This window comes from Pogonomyrmex barbatus, unplaced genomic scaffold (assembly GCF_055798465.1).
Source record: "Pogonomyrmex barbatus isolate J1 unplaced genomic scaffold, ASM5579846v1 scaffold6, whole genome shotgun sequence".
NCBI lineage: Eukaryota > Metazoa > Arthropoda > Insecta > Hymenoptera > Formicidae > Pogonomyrmex > Pogonomyrmex barbatus.
The window spans coordinates 11,047,943-11,072,371 of NW_028297160.1; the positions used below are offsets into that span (position 1 = coordinate 11,047,943).

General features: G+C 31.6%; 3 protein-coding genes and 1 long non-coding RNA gene across 5 annotated transcripts; 2 read left to right on the forward strand and 2 right to left on the reverse strand.

The window, feature by feature from the left end:
* Positions 1 to 84: 84 nt before the first annotated feature.
* Positions 85 to 1,659, reverse strand: Polr3H (RNA polymerase III subunit H). Its single transcript, XM_089082436.1, has 5 exons — positions 1,431 to 1,659; positions 1,172 to 1,355; positions 739 to 879; positions 306 to 433; positions 85 to 237 (listed from the first exon to the last, which is right to left on the reverse strand). Exons 1-5 carry the CDS (start codon positions 1,539 to 1,541, stop codon positions 184 to 186), a joined length of 618 nt encoding a protein of 205 aa, XP_088938562.1. The 5' UTR covers positions 1,542 to 1,659; the 3' UTR covers positions 85 to 183.
* A 103-nt stretch (positions 1,660 to 1,762) lies between these two features.
* LOC148935166 (uncharacterized) lies at positions 1,763 to 4,359 on the forward strand. Its single transcript, XR_016140620.1, has 2 exons — positions 1,763 to 2,068; positions 2,145 to 4,359. It is a non-coding gene; the product is annotated as an uncharacterized LOC148935166 (long non-coding RNA).
* Positions 2,899 to 4,935, reverse strand: LOC105422044 (acyl-coenzyme A thioesterase 13). Of its 2 annotated transcripts, none has more exons than XM_011631255.3 (4): positions 4,870 to 4,935; positions 4,243 to 4,353; positions 3,479 to 3,663; positions 2,899 to 3,145 (listed from the first exon to the last, which is right to left on the reverse strand). In XM_011631255.3, exons 2-4 carry the CDS (start codon positions 4,318 to 4,320, stop codon positions 2,980 to 2,982), a joined length of 429 nt encoding a protein of 142 aa, XP_011629557.1. In that variant the 5' UTR covers positions 4,321 to 4,353; positions 4,870 to 4,935; the 3' UTR covers positions 2,899 to 2,979. The 2 variants fall into 2 exon arrangements, with proteins under 2 accessions (XP_011629557.1, XP_011629555.1); XM_011631253.3 differs by having other exon boundaries at positions 4,568 to 4,931.
* An 825-nt stretch (positions 4,936 to 5,760) lies between these two features.
* Positions 5,761 to 18,724, forward strand: LOC105422045 (uncharacterized). Its single transcript, XM_011631256.2, has 4 exons — positions 5,761 to 5,958; positions 7,214 to 7,484; positions 14,107 to 14,275; positions 15,091 to 18,724. The coding sequence occupies exons 3-4, from the start codon at positions 14,133 to 14,135 to the stop codon at positions 17,606 to 17,608; spliced, it is 2,661 nt and encodes an 886-aa protein (XP_011629558.2). The 5' UTR covers positions 5,761 to 5,958; positions 7,214 to 7,484; positions 14,107 to 14,132; the 3' UTR covers positions 17,609 to 18,724.
* The last annotated feature ends 5,705 nt before the right edge of the window (positions 18,725 to 24,429 follow it).

Consider the following 24,429-nt stretch of genomic DNA (forward strand, 5'->3'; position numbering starts at 1 on the left):
AGCTATATTGAAAAACCGAGTCACACTGTAAACTATTGCTCATAGATACAATGTTTAATGATGATACAATAATACAATGGAATGTGCTGTGAAATAAAAATTTATTGACCAGAATTTATTGTACTTTAATTATGAATTTAATTTGCTTAGAAGATTCAGTTTGCCTAGAATGTATAACGTATATTATGCATTTTGCCACCAGGTAAGTAAACCTAGACCAGGTTCATCGATCGATCCCTAAAAAAGTATTAATATTATTGAAATTAAAGGCAACATATTATCACTATAACAATTCTGAAACATACATGTAGAACATATGGTGCAACATTATTAGCTTCCGGCTTTTCGTTTACATCACAAGATGCATTAGGTGCCAATGGTAAAGGTACTTCTGTAAAAATTTCTTTTACTACTCTAAATCGTATAATTTCTCCTGAAATAAAAAATTTCAATTTTGTGACAAGTGCTCTTACTAATCTTGTACACACACACACACACACACACACACACACACACATATATATATACACACACTGAAATATTGTTGCTGATGAATTAAATAAAAAACTTGCTAATAAAATAAGTTATTTTTAAATTAATTTTAAGTTATAGTAATTTAAATTAAATATTACTATAAGTTTACAAGGACATAGGTCTATGTATCATACTGCATTGCGATACTTCACACACACACACACACACACACACACACACACACACACACACACACATATCTACCTGCATCCATAAATAAATCATGCATTTCTCCATCTTCAGTCTTATATATCCAAACCCATGCTTGTTCTATCTGATCAAAACGTGATGGATGTTGTAATTTATGAGGTGGTATAACTATATCTTCAAAAAATCCTAATGTAACTGTAACAAAAAAACGAATGTTATTAATATATAAGAAATTACATATATATTACTGTATGAAAGCGATTGATTCTTAATCAATAGATCATGAGTTCATCCTGTATTTGTCTTATTTCATCTTGTATGTGTCATGATTTATAAAAAATTGATTAGATAATTGAAAATTGTAAGAAAAGTATACAATAAATTAAATCTGCCTCAAGAACAATAAACTAATAATATTTTATTCCTGTTGCTTATATATAATAATTATGTACAATAAAGATTGAATTATATGATTAAATTCTGTTACCATGTACACCTTCGGGACTACAACTTCGAATCTTCCCTATTAATATTTCTTCCATCCATGGACGAAATACAATAAATCGAAATGTCACCTTCGTATGAGAAGCTCCGTCTCCTGGGAAAATATACGACTCTTCGATCTTCGTAATGTCATGCAGCGTAATACAGAGTCCTACATCCTTATAAACCTATAATAATTTACTTTAAATCAGTTCCTGACGGTAAATTTATTATAATTTAAAATTAATTTAAAAATAGCTTACTTTATTAGCAAGTTTTCTGTTTAATTCATCAGCAACAATATCGTTCAATTTGTACTTAAAATTACTTGGTGGTATCCTAACAGTATCCTTTAATTCCGCCAACACAAACATCTTTACCTTAACCTCATACTGTAGGAGTAAAACTTGATACAACTTGATATCTACAGCAGCCGGGCTAATGTATGTATGATATATGTATAATGTACATATACTATATATATTTGCATATGCGTATATTTCAAGAATGGAGACTTGAGGGCGACTTTTACCAATTTCCGGTTAAGTTAATCGGCCAGTTATTTTATTGGAATTAACCAATCGAAATTTGTCCACAAATTTAACAACAATTACGATTAGTCAATTCCAATGGAACAATTGTCCAATTACATGAATCGGAATTGGTGAAAGTCGCCCTAAAAGTCAGAAAATAAAATAAACGATAATAAAAAAACAAAAAAAAGTAAAGTTCCTTTATTTTCATTTCACTAAACTCTTTATTCAAAAATCCTACTTGATAAATAGAATAGTATTTGATCGACTAATCAAAATCAACAAATTTTTGTTGCTATCATCCTGACTGGTCAATATATGCATATATGTGCGCATTTATCTGTAGTTTATGTCACGTGTGACGAAAGGTACGCATATACACGCTTTACAAAATCTATCTATAATATACGTTACGTGATTTATAAAAATTTTTAATATTAATAGTGAATTTTAGAACATTCCCAAATGTGTCGATTTCTTAAGCTACATTTCTTGCATCTTTTCTACATCCTTTCTGAGAAAAATTTTACTCGAAATATATGCTACACGTAACATATAGGATGCTTTTCAGCAAGCGACACAGATGACACAGAGTGCTAAGGGCCGGTCTGACCAACTATGGTTAATACTTAAGTTAAACAGCGAGTTAAATTTGAAAACTGCAAAGATAAAAACTTCGTCATTTCTAACTTAATTTCTTGTTGTAAACATTTGTATTTATATATTTTAAAGCATATATTTATATAATACTTTATTATATTTTAATCCACACTCTATATACTTTCTCTTTGTCATGCATAGGTTACGAGACCAAGACTGATTTTAGATTTTTTTGCTATTGGCAATTCTGCTGGTCAAATTAACCGGCCGATAGCGTTAATCGGAGTTGATGACACCGGCCCTAAGAAAAATAATGACATTATGTTAACTTGTAATCATTAAATGGAAAGCATCTCACGACGACGTGGAAATCGATCCGAGATGGACAGAGAATTGATCCATTACATTGGTCAATTCTTTGATCTCGCACCAATAACATCATGAATACAAAACACAGCTATCGAGATAAGGATACGGTTGCATACTAATTAGTATCATAAAAATAAAGTTTTGATGCGATATGTAAAGTTGCATACTAATTAGTAAAACTTTATTTTTATGATTTAATAAAATATATAAAAAGATAAACAATAAAATGTTACATTTATACACTATATTTATAATATATTCTTTATTATATACATATCAATACATGTTTCAAACTATTAATCTATGTAACTTATTTACTAATCGGTCCAAGATACTTTGTGTGTTCTCCATGAGCAATAATATCTTTACCATCATTTTTTGTAAGCTCTACTGCCAAGAAAGCAAGATTCTTTCCGACACGTAGAGTTCTAGCATCAACTATCACTATTTCACCAGGAAATGCAGCTTTCAAAAACCTATAACATGAATCATTCTAATGTAAGAATTTATACATTTTTTTTCTTATTACTCGTCTTGACTGTATGGCTGAAGTGTAAATAAATTCTATTCTACATATTTTTTTTACTAATAACAAGTTACAATAATCAAGTTCAATTTCTAATCTCTAATCAATATATATTTCATCTTAGATTGCATAAACGTTTTTATTTATAAAGAATAAAACTTTAACAAAACATATGTAGAAAAGAATGATACAAAATAGCGTAAATATTTTATTGTACATAGGTAAAAGTATGACAAAATAAAAAAAATAATTTAAATAAACAATTTGAGATTAAGATCCTTACGTCACATTCAAATTTACAGATGAACCAGGAGGAGAATTTTCTTTCGTTATTAGTGCATATGTAGATACACAATCTATAAGAGTACTAGTAAAACCACCATGTAAAAAGCCACCGAGATTTACATGCTCTTCAGTCACAATAAATTGCGCTTTACATTTCCCATCATCTGCTGACAGCACTTGTAACTAATACAAAAATTGCAAATATTGCAACGTATTGTATTTTTATATATAATATAATATACATATAATACAAAATAATACAAAATAATTTGTAGATTAGGTTCAAATAAATTGTGATAAATATGCAGTATAACATTTTCTCCTTTGATTTCTCTGTAATTGTATAAAATTTATGTACTTTCATGTACAGAATATATTCTGAATTGTCGGAAAATTGCTGCTCCAGATTCTTTTTATTTTCAAAAGATTGATTTTTGGATGTTGAGTTAAAAAATGATAATTTGTGGCTGTATATTTATTATATATTTTCTGCTTTAATTAATTAATAATTATTTTCTTATATAGCAGAGAATAGTTTGTGATTCAAGATTTATATATTTTTCATTCTTTTTATGAGTTGATATAGTTTTCATTCTTTTTGTGAGTTGAAGTTCAAATATCAAGAAAACTTTGAAATAAGAAAAAAATTGGAGTTGAACGATTTTTCTTCTCAGAATATATTTTACGCATAAAAATACACAAAATTACAAGAAAGTCAAAAGAGAACGTTATACTGCGTATTTGCCTAAATTTATTACTCACATCTTTCAAACATCGAGCAAAACCTTTGCTCGTCACCCTTTCCAAAACCTTCTTTACGAGTTCTAATTTGCACGACATATCTTCTATTTTCGAACCACGTCTCACGTCACTCTTTAAATAGAATAAATACATAGTATTATATATACATTATAGAAGCATAGATAATCATAATTTGCATAATGTAAGTAATTAGTATTTAAGATAATCTATGCATTGACGTGACATTGCCTCACATATGTGTTAACTATTAAATGTATGTACAAATGTATGTACAAATTACAATAAATATAGGGCTACATTCTAAATTCTCTTTTAATAAAAATACCTTTAATAAAAAAATGGCTCATAAGCTTTTTAATTGGCTGTTTTTAGAGACCATTTTAAAGACCATTTTTATTAGAGACACTTATCGATAAAAGGAAATTCAAAGGAAACAGAATATGAGCCTAATTTGTATAATAATTATTCAGTTTAGCGGCCTCTGCTCCGATCTTGATGAATTTAGGCTCATTCGACGCGTTTTTGCATAAAACGAAAGAATTTGACAGAAAAAAGCGTCGCTCTGCCCCGCGAATCGAGTTATTAATTAGTTATTAATCGTTAAAGTTAGCCAATTTCGACTCCTACATGCTTTCCATTTAGTGACACAAGTCGACACAAGTATCATTTTGTCCTTGTTAATTGAAAGTCATTGAAAGTTAAAAAAGATAGAACGATACTTGTGTCGACTTGTGTTACTAAATGGAAAGCACTCAATTCATACGCATAAGAGAATTAACCAATCAGAATCTTTTATTTCCATTATGTGGATAGAAATGGAGAACTATGATTGGTTCATTTTCTTATGCGTTATGCATTTTGCGGAAGTGTGTGTTGTGGCCCTAATTCTTAAAATATCTAGATATTATTTCCTAAATAAAATAATATCCAGATATCTCATTTTTAGATATTATAAGTCATCGAACGATTAATTCTGATTTATATATCGTATCTTCAAAGTTTGATCACGAATATATCACGTATAAAGATCAGATTAGGTAAAGATATCATAAAAGCTATCGCACATATATAAAGAGCTTTTATTAAAACAGCCGACTAACTTAACCGGTAATTGGGGTGAAAGTCACCCTTAAGATTATTTTCACTTTGGTTAATTTAATCGGTTGATTATTCTATTGGAATTGACCAATGGCAATTTGTCCACAAATTTAACAACAAATACGATTGCTCAATTCCAATGGAATAATCGGCCAATTACATTAACTAAAATTGATGAAATTGGATCTTAATTTGACTAATCAATATGAAGAAATCTAATTTTTCTTGCCCTGATTGATCAATTGAACCGTCGAGGTATTCGTAGTGCCAACTAATGCAAATTTTATGTAACCTATCATGCTAGAAGTGAACTGATTGGTCACCGCGTAAATCATCACGTTATTTTCTAGAGTTATTTTCTAGAGTCTAGAATGCGAAAATCGTCAGTCTATATCGCAACTAGTAATTCCATATGGTCGATGGTTTACGGGGTTCACTCGACTATCCGCACGGCGATCGTACGGTCGCCATTTCGACGCTCGGCGCTTTTCCACGCTCACGAATTCATCGAGGCGCAGGATCGATTGCGTTCGTCGCGCGTTCGCAAATTGTTATCGCCGTTTGTAGTCAGCGTTTTTCTTCATGAAACACTCCACTTCACTTCCGCGTAGCGATTCGGTGAGTCGAATATTCTAACGTGCTGTACGTCGATATTTCATTCTCCGATATATCTCTCTGCCTCCATTTCTCGATGCCACAATGATGGATTGAGCACAATCAGAAAATCATACGATTTTATCTACAACGTATTTTTTGAAATTTGTTTTGTCTGTTGTAATACATTTTCTACCGCATCATCATGTTCGGCAACCCCTATGACATTCTGCGAATTGCAATTCTCTTACAATTTCCTCTTATCGGAAGACATTGATATAGCTAGTAGTCAATACATGTCCATAAATAGGGATTGCCACGGGATACTTGAAGCTTTTAACCTTCCGAAATTTCATTTCGTTATGACTAATTTTTATTACATCTCTATATTTGTTATCTAAGCAGGATATAAAAATACAGAATTTCATTATGCGCTACAGAATACTTTGAATATTAGCTGTTACTAATTGTTTTAACTTCTCATGATAAAGTGGATGTGAAACAACTTGAAAAAATTTGATCCATTTTTAAAAGAGAAAAAAATTGTTTAAATATTCCAAATAATTTTAAGAAAGTTGTGAAGATATAAAAATCTGTTTGAGTTAATAATTTATTAATCTGTATCATTTTCTGATATCAATGTCACTAGAATAATGAAATCTGATTAATAAAAATGCTTTGTTTCAACAAGTTTCAAAGAAAGTAATTGAAAGAAAGGGGAAATGATAGAAATAGATGTGGAAATGTGAAATGATGGTGTTGTTATTTCCAAAAGAAACAAATATTTCTACATCAAGGAGTCATTTTTACTTCTTGTTCAAATATTAGTAGTTTTTTAGGATCTGCTATATTGACTTAATGTTTTATTCAATTTTTCTGTTTTTAAATACATAAATTTGTTATTATATACAATTATATTTGCATTTTACAATTATCTATAATATTACCTTGTATTTAAAGAATATAATACTTAATGGTAATCAAGTATTTATATGTGTATATGTGTGCGTCTTGAAAAGAAGTACATTAAAATATTTCACAATTATCATATTTCCTAGACACAAGCATTGATAAGCATTTACAAAACAAGTATAAGAATATTTAGTATTAAAGATTTAAGCAATTTAGCAAATTATGTTTGAAGAAATAGAAAGGAACAAATTCAAGTTTGCAATTTGTACAATTGCCCTGAAAATAAGAAATGAATAATGCAGATGCATTTTATAATTACTGTAAAATTGTTTAGGTACAGTGAGGGGGACCTTGATATATGTTGCAGGGCTTTAGACGACTCGGTGTGTGTTAGGTGTCGAGGACAAATTGGTCTTCTCAGTGGGTTTTGTACAATGACATGGTGCAGTTAACTAAGAACTTTCTGCTTCTACATTTCGTTGTCCTTCGCTGATGAGTGGTTTGCTGCTTGGTCATCTTTGTTGTCGATCAACTCTTATCTTTCGTCGTACGTTTTAGCTGAGAAAGAGAGAAAAAGAGAGACAGGGAGAAACAGTGTAAAGAAGAAAGAAGTTTCCGAAGTTTCTAAAGCCTGAAAGGTAATGCTAAATTACATAATAAATTTAGTTTATAATTTTGGAGGAAACCATTGTGATTCTACTACGCAGATACGTTTAATTGTCTATCATATTTTCAAGAGTTCTGTAAATGTCTATTTACATATGTGTGTATTGTTTCTATACATTATGATTTTATTTTTGCTATATATTCAGAATCTTACATCTTACAAGGGTAAGTAACTTATAGTCATAAATTTACAAAAATAAAGAAGTTTTTTTAAAAATATGTAAATGAAATGGATGACATGATTTATATTTACATAGTATCTCATCATATATGTCCTCCATAACATATAATGGACTTCATCTCCGATTCTGTCATATCATTATTAAACATGCTAAATTGGATAATAGGCTAAACTTACTAACTTTGTAAAGCAATAAAACTATATCTAGTCATAAAAAATAATGATAAAAATATACAACTTTTTAAATTATAAAATTTTCAAAACTCTTATTTAGATATTAACTCTTATTCTAGATAGAGAATAGTATTAAAAAAATGAACAGCTGCTTTTTTTCAATAAATTTAAATAAATTTTATTTTTTTATCTTAAATTTTTCATCTTTTTAACAAGTTATATTTAGTTAAAGATTTATGAATCAGTTTTTTTATTCTGTCCTTTATTATATCTGGTAATATAAAATTTTTTAATTTTTTTTTTATACAATTTACAGAAAATTATTACATAGCTTTTTTTCATTAATGAACGAAGGTAAGTTTTGGTTTGTCATGGTGACAAGCCAACTCTGTGCAATAATAATTAACTAATATATATTTTATTAAAAGATACAAAAATTTTTTCTATTGTAATAAAGATCAAGACTTTTGATATTTTTAAATTATAAAATATTCTTAAGACGGATACCACAGAATTATAAATTAATATTGAATTAACCTGATAAAAATTTATAATATTTTCTACTAACACTTTTCGGTAGGAAAAAATCGATTTTGCATTTATTAAATATTTATAATTAAAATATTTTGCAATATAAAAAAATCGAGATATTTAAATTAAAAGCGAAAACTAAATCTTAAAATCAAAAATATGACTAATGACGAATGAAATATTTATTGTGCGCTTTATTCTTCCCTAATCTTTCCTACGTGAAATGCAGATTTATTACTCTGTGGGAGCTGAGAGTTCGTTACTTCTTGTTCACATTTGACTATGTCAGAAAATGTTACAATGTTCATCGAATCAGTTTCCAATATGATCCGTTATCCATACCGCATTAAAACATAAAAAGATTAAAGTTTATTTAACGAGTACAAAAACTAAAAAAACTAAAAAAATAAACGTGGAAGATACTATAAACGTGTAAAATCTTGAAAAGTAAAAATAAGTTAATCGTAATCTAAATTGCAATTCAATAAAACAATCTAAACGTCAGAAAAAAAATGTCATAATTCCATCATAAATATCGTATTAATATTTTAAAAATGCATGTAGAAATACGATAAAACCCTCTCCTAATTTTTGTATAATTTTCGCTCTACGTATTTATCTTGACGATAATTCGCGATGCACATTCACAAAATGAAATTATCATTGCAAAAAATAAACTAAGAAATCGCAAGATTATTATACTGTTATTATCACTGTTATCTCTAAACAGTGATATATTAAAAAATAAATCAACTTGCAATAAAACAGTTTTTTCTATTCCATTGAACCGAGATCTCCGATTTTAATGACAGTCAATGTCCAACTATCGTACACAACGATACACTTTTGTTTTTAAATGATCTTGATGTAGATCACTTGCAACATATGTACATACATAATGCAGGAAGGAAGCAGCAACGGATGACTGAAGTACGTTGGTGCAGCCGTGATTTATCGACTTACTTCCATCGTTGCGAATATTTTGGAATCGAATTGCGCATGATGCATTTCAGGTCTTACAATCGATCGATTTTCTCGATTCTTGTCTAATATGCTATATCACCAAATACACCATTAAACTGAGATTTATTCCTTTTACCTCGTTCTTGTGATTAGTGCCAATGGAGTTTTCGATCATTTTCCTTTGTTGTATAATAATGCTAGAACAGAATGCTATTATATAAATAAAAAACATTATGATATGGTACGTGTTCAATGAGAGAAAATCTAAAGGTATCTTTATACTTGACTAGGAATGATCGCTGGTGAAAGGGAGACGGACACAATATATTATGTCGTTCTAAAGCGTAAATTGATGCAGCTGCGAATTCGAATTCGGATTGTTTGAACAAAAAGTTGGCGACTGCAATTGTCATTGTTGCATGTAGCTGGCCGATACATGATTTTAAATGTTTGGCTTATGTTTGCATAATCTTTATGGTATTTGAGCTGGATACACAGGAGTCGCAACAACTCGCATCTATATATATGATTTTCTACCTTCAAATCTCCCCTGCGTTTTTATATATCTTCATAATTGCTCTATTGCTACATTTTGAAATATCAAATATCACGTTATGAGACGTTTACTAATGTATAAAAGAAGAAAGGTGTAACTTAGAATATTCTCTTGATATTATTTTATTTTTTATATATATATATATATATATATATATATATATATATATATATATATATATGAAATATTATAGATGTTTTTTTAATTTTGTGCTTGACACGTGTTAAATGCAAAATTAAAACAAACATTTTTCTAAAATTATTCTAGATATTGATATCATATTATTACTATATTGATATCATACTTATCGATATCACGTAAATTTTAAACAAATATAATTGAATTCTGATTGTAATACTCAATTATATTTTTATTGCCTTATTTGGTCAAAATTATATAAAAAAAGATATTAAATGACAAGATATAATAATTATATATTTTTTTTTATATAATATTCATTACTTTTTTTACATAATATATAAATATATATTATGAAAATATATATATATTTGTATTTATCTTACATATCGTACCAATGTTGCTGAAATTTTAAATAGATATATTCAAATTCCAGCTTTATAACATTTTGTACTCTATTTTTCTGTTACTTTATATTATTAAAACATTTAAAACATTTAGGAAATATTTTACTAAGTGTGATGAGACATCGCAGACAAGTCATATATTCATTTTTGTTGTGTCGATCGATTCCGAATAATCTTATTTAAACACTTTATGACTGCACGAGTTGGTTTTTCATTTTCGTCAAAAGCACTCCTATTTACTTCGAAATACTCCTGAACAATTCTGACTGAATCGTATTATTTTTGGAGTATGTAATGCGAAGTGTGCTAATTTTTTCTCCGTTCTGAAGAAGATGCCGTTAACAATAATAATAATAGGATAAATGCGGGAGAAGCGTTATACATATGTGTTCAACAAACCGATTTAATCCTTGTAGGATTCACGAAATTATTCCGAACAAGCAGAATACAATTGTTGCTCTTTTTTTTTCCTCCCCCCCCCCCTTTTGTTTGCCCGATCTCGTCGAATGAGGATTCAGCAGTTTGTGGCAGAGGGAAGCTGAAGAGATGGAACGAACGGCGTCGTCATTGCTCGTCAACAGAGACAGACACGTGTCTGGCACTTTGCGTGTCTTAAAAACAACAGGAAGTTTGCCGAACATTTAATCCAGAAAGATTGTCGACGATTTCTTTCTCTGCGATTCCGAGTTTATCTCAGAAAGAATCTTCATATATGCTTGCGTGAATCACCTACAAAAATTTGCATGAATTACCAGACGTTTCGAATTTTGTGATATCTTGGTTGTTTTTTTAAAGTTATGCTAATATACGTGAAAACATATTCGTCATTTCGTCACAGTTCCAGCCAGTTGTGTCAAATTATTCATCTTAGAATATTGTTTTATAATGATCGAATCATGACTAGTCACAGCAATGCAACAATGGAATAAGTAATATCGATTGCAATATCGATTGCAATATAGTCATCAGGGATTCAAGAGTTTGCTGACTATTATCTCCGGCGTGAAAATTATCAGTTATGACGACTACTCTAATTATAGTTGCCGAAATGCGACGACTTCCGAGTAATATGTACAGAATGAAACTGGAGAACGCCCAACGAAAACTTATTTTCCCCTCAATCTCACTTTTACTATCTCTATAAAAAAAGAAAAATTTATTTCGTTTCCATTTAATCTATCATTTTAAATATTTAAAAATTAAACTTTTAAAATTGTAGATATCTTTAGATTTATCTTTATGAATAAAAATTATTTTCTCGTTTAATTTTTAATTTGACCCATTTAAAGATCGGACTGCGTTTATTTACAAATAAATAACTAAATGCGCATTATTTTCTTCGCACTTAGTTCTTCGATTTAAATGATCAATTATAGTACATCAACTATTTTGCAAAGCGATTGATGTTTTATCCTTTTATCCGATTTATTTAAATTTAAATTTTTGCTGCAAAAATGATAGATCTTTGTACTTTTATACTTAAAAAATTTTCTTTTTCAATTCAAATTTTTTCCATTTAAAAATCAATAATATAAATAATAACATAAATCTATTTTTACATGTACAATTACAAATAAAAATATTGCCATTTAATTCGTTACACATAATATTTAAAAAGTAATTTTTTTTATTAATATCCATATTTATTCATAAAAGTGTTTATATCTTAAATTTGCAATCTACGCTCAAGATATGCATATATTTTTTAAGTGTCTAAAGAATTTACAATTGATAAAAAAAAGAATAAACTTAATAATTTAATTGTTGTGATGTACGATTATAACACATGTGAATGGTTTGTGTACATGTTTACATATGTTGGAAGATTCCTCTGCCAAAACTTGGATGCCATTGGAATTTACTTAATAATAATAAAGCCATCGGGTGCACATGTGCTGGCTGTAATTTTTTTTTAGATATTTTCTATTTTTCATGTGCATCCAGTTGCATTTGTGAAGCTGAAGATAAAGAAATAGTTTATACGTTAATTGTAGCACTGTTACTTTATTTTATTCTTATTTTTTTATGAGAATGAAATCAATTTGCTCATGAACTTGAATTCTTTATCATTAATTACTCCCTCTTCATTATATTTAAGATAAAAATTCTTTTTTTCTAATCGCATTCTTTGAAAGAGATCGAAACAAGTATAAATTTATAAAAGACTTTCATCGAGATTCTGAAACTAATATCTCATCAACCGTGAAATATTTAAATAATTATTTTACGCATACGATTAAAATGCTTAAAGTGTACGTTTTTTTCATGTAAATAACATCGAAACACCTCTCAAGCTAATAAATTCAACTATCCGATTCAATTACGTGTCTACTCTTGCGTATCTTATCAACTTAGCAGTCCTATTAAATGAATAAAAAAATTATAATAAATAATTTAGAACAGTATCTCGTCATTCATTTCTATTTTTGCATGAAATAAATGAGTGGAACGATAATTATTATGCCAGAATTGATCAGCTCATATTGTTTGTCCAATTGAGGAGACGCTTCGTCATATTCTATCTTGTTCATATAATTATATTCGCTTTAATCGGTTCAGAGAAACTTTATTCGCCATGCATACAAATTGTACAATGTATGCATAGCGATACAGCGATATATTGAGCATAAACATGAGAAATGTACATTCATAAGTTCGATCGAAAATTAGAAATAATTTTTCATTTGATCTATTGGAAAACTCATTACAACAATTAAAATATCCATTTCAGATAAGAACGGAGAGAAAAGACAAACTCTCGTTTACCTCGATATTTTTTAATGTAGTCATCTCTGTAACACATAGGATATGGTCTCATATAAATGTAAGCAATAAAAAAAAATTAAATTATCTAAAATAAAAGATAAATACATCCACATTACATGTAAACTTGAATCGCAGATTTATATAAATTGATAAAATTAAGACTTATCGATTTATTAACAATATTATTACAGTGCAGTGTTTTATGGCCATTGTTCAGTTTCCTTTAAATTTAGGATAATTTTGTTCGAGACAAAAAAAAAAGAAAAACCAAAGAATTTTTATTTTGACCTGAAATGTTTTTTTACACATAAAAATAAAGCAAAAAAATAATTAAAAGAAGAAAAAGTCCAAAAATGTCAATTTCATTTCGAATGAGGTAAAGAGGTAAAGAGAGGAGACAAGACAATTGAGATATAAATAATCAGAGACAGATAAAAGAATAGCAACTCACTGATATAATGAATACGCACACATACGCGCGCGCGCGCACACACACACAAAATAGAATATGAATATGAATAATCAATGTAATGTAATAAAAGAATCTTGAAAATGACGAGCATTATTATTAAAGCTTGTAATATATGTGTAAATAATAATTTAATGTATAAACTGTTAATTTACTAAATTCTATTTCCCAAAGAGGGGTATTACAATGTTACGTGAAAGTAAATAAAGACATATTTCTGAAAAAAAAAAAATGTACCTTTCTGCTTTTTTTATACAAATACATGTAGACCGAAAATATTTGCCATATATCCTCAACAATCAAAAAATTTGCTAACAGTGAACAACTTGGCTATAGCTTCGACATAGGTATGTCGAGGATGTCTCTTCTCTGCGTCGTTTAATTTCGTTGCCTCTCGGTTCGGTTGCAGATATAAACATCGAACAACCTTTGAAAATGAGTGTCATAATAAGGCTACAAAATCTGGCATGGTCCGCCAACGCATTGGACATACGCCAGTTTTTCAGGGGTCTGAGTATTCCAGAGGGAGGAGTCCATATTGTCGGTGGCGAGTTAGGAGATGCGTTTATCGCATTCAGGTAACTAATGAATTCCTGTTGCTCTAAGAGAAGGATTATAGCATTAACATAATAAGTGCGCATATATCCTGTTTCCTGTATTCGCTTAATATGTATATATCAACTAATAACGCGAACACTTCATGTGATTATTGAATTACTTTATCGTAACTCATAAAATCAGACAGAAATCTGCTATCGTACATTTCTCGAATAGAACATTCTATACAAATGTCAGATTATCTTATATATCATTCACATACAGTTAAAATTATATTTACTAATGATAATTATTATTTATGATTTTTAGTAAAAGACGGTACATTTTTTTGCTTGATTTCTAATTAATTTTATTGCAGTGAAAATTAATTGTATATTAACTGTTGTTATTGTAAATTATATAGTTAAAAACTGTAACAAGTTATCGAAAGTACATAAAGTAAAAAGATAATTTCCAATCATTATTACATTTTGTTATTAATTATAATGTTATTAATTATAGTAATAATATAATAATTATCTTTTTATTTTCGCTTGGATATCTAAAAGGATATTAAATTATGTAAAGATAAAACTAAATATACATTCGTACGCGACTTCTATTAAATGAAAAATATATTAACATATCAACGTATCCGTTTTTAAGATGATTATTTCTCGTTGTACATTGTATTTCTAACTAATATTTCTAATAGAAATATTAAGATACGTGCAATTTTTTTAAAAGAGAGTAAATTTGGATACGAGCTTAGGTTCCTTACAAATTTATATATTATAAATTGAAACAAATTGCAATGCAAAAGCAAATCTCACGGAAACGTCGTTCGCTCTTACAGTACCGACGAAGATGCCCGACAGGCAATGATGCACGATGGTGGCAAAATTAAGGAGATGAAGATTAAACTATTATTGAGTTCACGTACCGAGATGCAAAAGGTAATCGAGGCCGCTCGGCAGCAGACTTTAAGTTTGCAATGTATCATGCAAACCGCATCGGTGACAGTACCGCCTGTGGTTCCTGGTAAGCAGCCCGGATCACCGACGGACAAACGGGACAAGGATAACGATAGCGAATCCAGCAAGGATCGAAAGGATAGACGCGACCGATCGAGATCGCGGGATCGCTCGCGATCACGCGATCGCGACCGTGATCGAGATCGTCGGGATCGAGATCGTGGGAGAGATCGACGACGACGGGATCGCAGTAGATCGCGAGACCGGGAACGTGATAGACGAGACCGACGTCGTCGTCGGGACCGGTCCAGGTCGCGTGATCGCACGAGATCGCGCGACCGCGATTCGAAGAGAAATTCTACGAACGATAGGCGTAAAGATACTAACGAGGATGATAACAGCGAGGTCGTGTGCGTCGGTCAATTTCACAAGGACAAGGCTACAGCTGCGGCTACATCGAAAAAGCCGCTCGAGAATGGCATATGGGAAGTTCCACCGCAAACGCAAATACAGGCCGCTTTGTTGGCGCCGAGTATTTTAGGTGCCGGTGTCGCCGCTCTGCCTCAAGACTCGGAGACTCAACGTACAACCCTGACTGGCTTCGGCACACCTGTGATGGGTCAGCAGCCGATGCTGCAATCCGGACAGTTTTCGATAAACGGTCTTAACGGCGTTGGGAATCTCATGCAACCGCACATGCAGACGCTCGGTCATACAGTGGGCATGACATCGTTATCACAAAATCTAAATACCGCTACCAGTCTGCCTAGCTTGGGCGGTCTCGGGACTCGTCCCAAGGAACCTTGGAACCAAAACGAGCAGAGCAGAATGGATCAGACCGGGCGATTTTCCGGACGATCGAATCAATTTGGTAATCAGGAATACAATGCTGCCGGCAATTATCGTGGCGCTAGACCAAACAATCCCTTTCTAAATAAGGTACAAGAACTCGAAGGCCGCCGTAATCCACACGCGTTCCAAGCTGGCGCCTCCAATTTTAGCAATTATGACAATGATCGCCCGACGTCTGGCAGAAAGTCCGGTAACTCGAGGTTTTCTAACGAAAGTAAGAACGGTAATGGTGGAGGCCACTGCGTGGAAGTGCGCAACATGCCGTTGAGCGCAACATATGCGGATCTACGCCACGCATTTCATGGTATCTATATTAGGAAAGACGGCATGAAGATGATCAATGACAATCACGGTAATCGCGTGGGCATCGCGTATATCAAATTCGGTAAGGCTGAGGGCAAAGAGCTCGCGCTCAATACGACGAGATACGTGCGAGGTTCCGAGGTAGAGGTACTCGATTTGGATGAAAGTATCTTTGATAAAGCGGTCAATTCTTATTCTCCCGAGAGTAGGGAGGATGGAACCGATGGTGGTGACATTAGGAATTCTATGTGCATCTTGCTGACCGATTTACCGTCCTTTACCAAGGAGATGGATATAGCCAAATTATTCCACGATTGGAAAATCAACGATCTCTTTATCACGAATAGCAAAGAGACCACCGGCACTGTTCAATGTATAGCTTACGTGCAATTCGCGCGACTCGAGGACGCCAAGTCGTCATTGAATACGCCGCTTAAGATCGGTAGCAAACCGGTAACTGCGACTGCGATCAGCGAGGAGAAGTTTGCACAGGCGAAGCGCGAACATGAACAGACGAGCATGAATCAGACGGATTGTATCCTCATGCGCGGTTTGCCATTCCAAACGATTGATCGCGACATTTTCGACTTCTTCTCGGACATCGGCATTGTCCCGCTCTGCATTCACATGATGCTTAATCAACAGGGTAAACCAGCTGGGGAATGCTTCTGCGAATTTGACTCGGCCGAGAAGGCTGAACGCGCGATCGCCAAGAACGGTTTACCTCTTGGTAAGAATATACCCACTATTGAGTTGGTACCGCGCGTCAAGATGCTTGAAACTCTTGGCATGATGGAAGCGCAACAGCAAACGCAACAGCAACACTTCCCGATGCAAGAGCAACATCAGAGACCACCGCGCTTTTCCGGTCCGATGAGCCATATGCTGCGCTTTGGCAATACCGGCTTCGGACCCCGCTGCCCGCCCGGTGGCCTAATGGGTATGCCGCGTCATATGATAGGCCGCCACCCACCGTCCATGGACTATGTCGAAGGTTTTGGTAAACCTGGCTGCGTGCTCTCATTGGAGAACGTGCCGTTCAAGGCAGACATCGACGAGATTATTGAATTTTTCGGTGATTTTGATGTAAAACGAGAAAACGTAATTCGCCGTTATAACGAGAGGGGCATGCCGACGGGAGATGCGCGCGTCGCTTTTTCATCGCCCAGTGAAGCGCAGCGAGCGCTCAAGGAGCTCAAACACTGCAAGATGCGAGAACGTACGATATACATGAAAGTGGCATGAGATCCGCCATTTCGTCGTGGAGAGGCTGACGGCAGCACGTGAAAGGACTATCATTCTAGCGATGATATCTGCCCGGGATATTAATATATTCGCATAAGGATTTTCTTTTGTGCGAGGAATAAATACGATATCCAACGGGACGTCTTCTGAGAATTAGCAGTTAAGAGTCGGTTATCGATGAAAATTTTTATCGATGAGCGTCCCATAATACGATAGAGACGCTTTGCAATAGGACATCTTCGTGTGAAAGATTGTACTTCCTTATTAAACGTCGATAACCTTCATCTCCGTGTACATAGAACGCATAAACTTAAGAACAAATTTTTTTCATATCGTGACTACCGCCTAAATTGTTTTTATCTATCGTAAAGATATATAACCGGTTATTTGCCGTGTCAACGATTATACGTTCCTGATATGATCGTAACACATTTAACTGAAAAAAACTTGTTCGCCGCTCAAGTATTAAATGAAAATACAACTTAACTGTATGTTTATCACAGGGTGTGCAGTAACTGTACGTTATTAAGAATAAACTATAAAAAATTTCATTATCTTATTTTTAATATCATTGCAATACCAAATAACAGTTTAGTTTATGAAAACAAAACAAGCAGAGTACAAAGTTAGAGATTTGAAGGATTGTGTTTATTTTGCGTTTGCTATGACGTGGATTGATACTAAAGCCCAAATGCGGGTCAAGAATAATAAAGAGGGGAATTTTCATAAAAAACAAGTATATGTATACATTATACATACATACATATATATATATATATATATATATATATACATAATATTTGTCATATAATACATGTATATTACATATGTATGTGAGGTACATTATTATTTTAGAAAGATAAGATCTTAATGTATATATATTATTCGTAATAAATAATACATGTATATCGCATACATGAAATGTATATAAAAAAATTACGCACTATAATCTTGTGTAGCCGTACGTATTTGGACCGTATGCGTTTATCACGATTTATGTAATATAACTTACAAATTAATGATACCGATAAATTTATAGATGCGCACGATCACACATTGTCATAAACTTATGTTACGAACACTTTATGTCTTCAATAAATTTTTACTTAAATCTAACCAGGACTTGGATCTAATATATAATAATACATTAATATAATGATATTTTATGCATGTCTTTATTTCGTTTTTCTTTTTCTTGATAAAAAGAAAGATATAAATACAAAATTAATTTGAATTATAGTATTTATAATTATTTTATTTACTTTTCTAATTATTTTTTTATTATTTTTTATGATAAAAATTGTTTTTTGAAAATTGTTTGAAAATGATTACATAAAATTTATTTAAAAAAATTAAAAAAGTATATATATATATATATATATATATAGATAGAATAATAAATTATACAACCGTCCTTTTTGTATTACAAAATGTTATTGGTTACAAAAAGCAAATCTCTCGTGTTGTGCTTGGAAAAAAAATTATTTAATTATTGATAAAATATTTAAATAGAAATAAATTTTATTTATGAAAGATCATTTTGTCTATTTCGCACTTTTTAATTAAAAAAAACATTTATAAATATGATTACCGATTCATATTTATATAGAAAATTAAGTTGCAAATCTTCGAAGCGGTTTCGTAGAACTATATAGTTCTACGAATTTTTCTTGTCAGTTTAAAAATTTATTTGTATTAACATAAATATATCTTTATTGTACAATCAGTTACGGCTTAATTGTATGCCGACGTCGAAAGCAAATTTCCTGTTGCTGGTACCATCGTGTCCGTTCGAAGGGACGACTCCGTGACGAAAGCGTGCTGCAGCAAATCGACGCTGCCTAAATATTGAGTCACGGGCTATTTCTGTAGCCGCGCCTCGGCCATAAGCCCATGACATCGAGCGGCAATGGTGCATTTCAAATGTGGTCTTACACGAACGAGATTCTTCCCTACATGTATGTAGAATAATAAACATAAAATATTTGAATGGAAAGTAAATTATTCGTATAGACATCTTGTTTAGGACAAAGTCCTTTGTAGCATGAGATTCTATAAACTCTAATTTTTATATTTGTGCTCTTAACAAATATAAGAATATAAAATTAGAAACCTTTTGTCAAGAAATAATACTTTAAATATCTTGTGTATATTTCAAGCTATTCTCTTTTAATCATTTATATTATATTTATATATTTTATAATTGCAAAAAAGGATTATTTTCGATAAATCTTATTATTATCGCAAATGTTAAATATTAATTTGTTAAATATTAATTCTCAAAGGAATATTATTATTTTTGTTTTTCTCAGCCTTCGAAAAATACATAGACACGTTTGTTTTAAAGTAGCAAGTGATTGGTTTGATTCTGTTCAGTGATTTCTATCAATGATTTTCATCATAAAGCACTTTACGTACAGGAAGATTGCGATTAACCTTGTTCGATTTAGATGGACAGGAAATTCAACTTTACTTATACTCCGAAATGTGTTTACTCCGAAACACATTTAACGCACAAAACGTTCCAAAACTAAAACGTAAAAAATATGATATTATTTTTTTCAATCTTTCTGTTAAAGTTCGCTCTCTGTTTGTAATTCTTAGAGAAAGAATTAAACTATTGGTAGAAGTATCGGATTAAGTAATCTATTTATTTATCGCATTGTCTAAAATTTTACTTATTCTCCAGTTCTAATTTCTCTCTCACTGAAACTGAACTGATTTATGTATATTACAAATTATGTAACAATAATTGCTTCTTATATGTGTATTGGGAGTTAACTATGAGAGATCGATCCTGCAATCGCAGCGATAACATCGCGATTACATTGTGATGAATTATGCAATCGATATTCGATATCATGTTGCAAATTACAGCGCTGACGATACCTACGCCCCTTCGCACATCTGCTAACCGACACTATGCAAGGACAAGCTGAAATAGAGACAGCGAATGAAGAGCGGAAATCTCTCGGTGAATCCATGACAAACGGATGCGTTCCGCACCAGCCTAAAAACAGATCGCGAAAAATCTCCGGAAGTAGCATAAACAAAAATTAATTCGGGTATAATTCGGAATAATGTAAGCTTGAATACAGTCCTAAATACACTACTTTCATTTTCTTCATCCTTTAATCCACCCTTCGTATCACGAGCTATCAAAATTGAAGCCCTTTAATCTAACATTTCAAACGCAATTTCAAAGAATTTTCACCGACGTGACTAGTATCTCTCTTACTCGGATTAACATTTTCTCTATTTTTTGTTAAAATTTGCATTATTTTTTCTTGTAAAAAGAACAAAAGTCTTTATTAATGTTAATGTCTGTTAATGTATGTATAAGAAAAAGTACCATTTTCAGCAAATATTAATCGCTGATCATAAAATGATCTATCTCGTCGTGATCTCCGATGGCTTAAATGAGCAACTCGCTCAGGAAATTTCATCTGCTGTATTTTGTGTCAGCGCCCACTTGAGATTACGCATCTACTATTTTAGGTAACGCAGTATCATCATCGCGAACACGCCACGAAGATCGGTGACAAGCATTCCAAGAAGTTTCAGTTATCTGGTGAGAGAAAGAATGAAATTTTTAACCGTGATGGCTTTTACATGCGCTAATGAAATAAGCAGAAACAAAATGGCAAAAAATAAAAAAAAAAAGATGGTTACGAATGGTATGTGCTCGAAGAATAGGAATCTCAAAAAATATTATCTTGAAGTCGTCTAAGAACGTTTCGAAAGTTTCAAAGACACATTTTATAAAATTATTAGAAAGACAACGTTATTGAAATAGGATATATTTTATTATATTTATTTGGTAATTTTTTAAAATTAAATATAATAAAAGATGTACATTATTATTATATGATTCACGAGACATTTGTTTCTTTTATGTTTTGTATCTGTCCACTATTCTTGTGTACTAATCTAAATCTGAAAATTCCAAGAAACGCAACTATAATTTTATAGTTAGAAATTAAATTAATTACGAAAAAAATTAATAAAAATAAATCGATAAAATAAATACAACCAACAAGAAAATTGCACTGTCTAAAATTCAAAGAATTTTTCAAAATTTCAAAAATCACAATTTCAAGAGAATTCGGGATTTCAAATTTTTAAGATTTCTTTGAAACATCTCCTTTAGACATAGCTGTTATCTTTGTAGATTATTCGAATAATTAAATTTTTATCTAATAAACTAATTTAAAAAGCGCTACCACGTGTTTTCGTCGCCGGCCAACAAAGATGACAAGCGGTATCGATTATCGGATCCTTTATCGCGGTATACATATGGAGAGTACAGTCTTCGTTAAAATAATAAGGTCAACGAATTTTCCTCCGCATAACTCCAGCTAACGTATGCGGGATGTCTGACGCATAAAGTCTAATCTAAAATCACGGTATCATCACGGTGTTGACTAGAAGCTCACGTCGATATGCTCTCGAAACTTTTCTCTCGTAATAAGAATGCATTCTTTTCACGTAAAATAACAAAAGATTAAATTATTGATTCTGTAAAATAATTAGTATTTTTTCAAAAAAGCTGAAAATATCTTTACCAGTTGTTTAAGTTGTAAAGGATAAGGAAGACAAATACGTAACATCGGGAAATAGTAACTGGTAAAAAGTAATTTTGTTTTAAATATAATTGACTTTTAATAATGTTTTCTTATTTTAAACATTTAAAACATACAACAAGATATATATATATATATATATATATATATATATATATATATACATATATGTAATCATAATTATACCTTATTGCTTCGTGTAATAAAAGTCAGCTTCGACACTCATAAACGTGAAAAACGGAACACGTGAATGCTTAAATGGTATCCAGATGATAACGAAGCAATGCATGTATGCAACATAATGACTTCCAATGTAATCATCGTACAATCCTAAAAGAACCTAATCGTATTACAATTCTCCCTTCGGTTTTTTCTCTGTGTAATAGTTAATTGTATTTTCTCTTTCGTTTAATATTCTTTTATTATGTCCGTCTTGTCTTTACACTTGCATTGTTCTTGTTCACGTATATGTACACAGCCGTGTCGAATGATGAAACGACAATGACTTTTCTATCGTTCTCGCATTATAAATGGAAATAGAATGCCTGTGCCTATTTCTTTTGCTATTGAATGATATTGTTACGGAAACAATTCTGCATGTTTCTTGAAATTTTTCATGTAAATAATTTGTCATGTAAAATAATTGTTCTTCACGTCTATAATGTATGATCTAAATGTCATCATCCCATTTAAAAGCAAATGATCAAAGCGAAATACGATAAAGACGATAATGTGATCAATACGGCCGAAAGTTCATTTCCGAATTGTAAGATCAGTGATATCAGACGATGTCTAGAGAATATAATACATCGATGCAGGCGGATCAATGGCGCGGTACTATTTGTAAACTAGATCGCGGCGACTACTCGTCATCACACGGCACTCTCGCCAAACTATCAGTTCAATTAAGCACCGTTATCTTTACACAACGGTTATGCCTGCTTCAATATCAATGGTTACGTATTTCTGATGCAATACTTTCACGTTTATGTATGTACAAATTATGCATGCAATTCCAAAGCAAATGAACTCTCGTGCACCGCTGTGCACCGCGCAAGAAAGAAAAAGAAAATCGTAGATGAAAGAAAAAGAATTTCGTAGATAGATTTTTAAAGGTTGCACAAGTTGTCAAATCTTTTTTTCTATTTGCTATTCTAACTGCATGCTGTGCATCCAAAAAATAAAAACGTAAAGTAAAGTAAATACGATAAAAGAAATATGAGTGGCGCCTTGTTGTAAATCGACTGATCGTTCGTGTATCTTCAAGTATATATTTCCAATCATCATGAACGTTTATTCAGCTTGATCGCCGCAAATATTCCGGCTGGTCTCGTTACAGGTTGTCGCGCAATATCACGGATTTACTCAAACAAGTGTATATACCATCGCTGTACTTATGTGGTCTAAATATAAACAGCAATAGCTACAGGCCACTAATGCATCCATTTGCTACTTTCCTTCTCTCGTTTCAATGTATGCGAGCAATGAATAAAATGCTCGGTAGACATTCACGTCCACGGGCATTGCGTCTCTACCCAAGACCAATCGCTACGCTGCTTTATGTATATTCAGGTGTACTGGAAACGTGGAACACGCCTATCCGTGGTCCACTTGTTCTGTGCTACTCGCTGTGACGAGTAAGCACATGTATGAAATTACAATCATCTTAAGATCATAAGTCAGAATACACATTACGGCAAGCTACAATAAAATCTCTGAAATATGTGTGCGTATAATCATGTCAAAAATAAAATATATATATATATATATATATATATATATATAAGAAAAGAAATGATATTGATATGAAGATATGTATTAATATTTCTATGTCACAAAGATTATCGAAAATGGTTATTGACATCATTAAAGCAAAATGTATCGATATCTCGATACTGTTACTTATATTAAATTATCGAATCTAGATCGAGATAAAATACCGAGAGACTGTTTAAATATGCGAAACATTCCTACTGACTAGGATTTGATCATTTATATTCATTTTATTCAAAGAAAAATCGAAAAAAAAAAACTATTATTATTGAAAACAAATGCTAAATACTAAGTGGAAATTAAAAAAAAAAAAAAAACATCTTGAAAAGCAAATCTTCATTCGAGGCTTTTTATACTTTTGAATTAAACAAATGATCATTATCTCGCAGATTTGAAAGTGAAGTTTCCTTGCATAACTATCGTTATAGGATAGGAAACATCACGTGTAGGAAACGTATTCCTAAT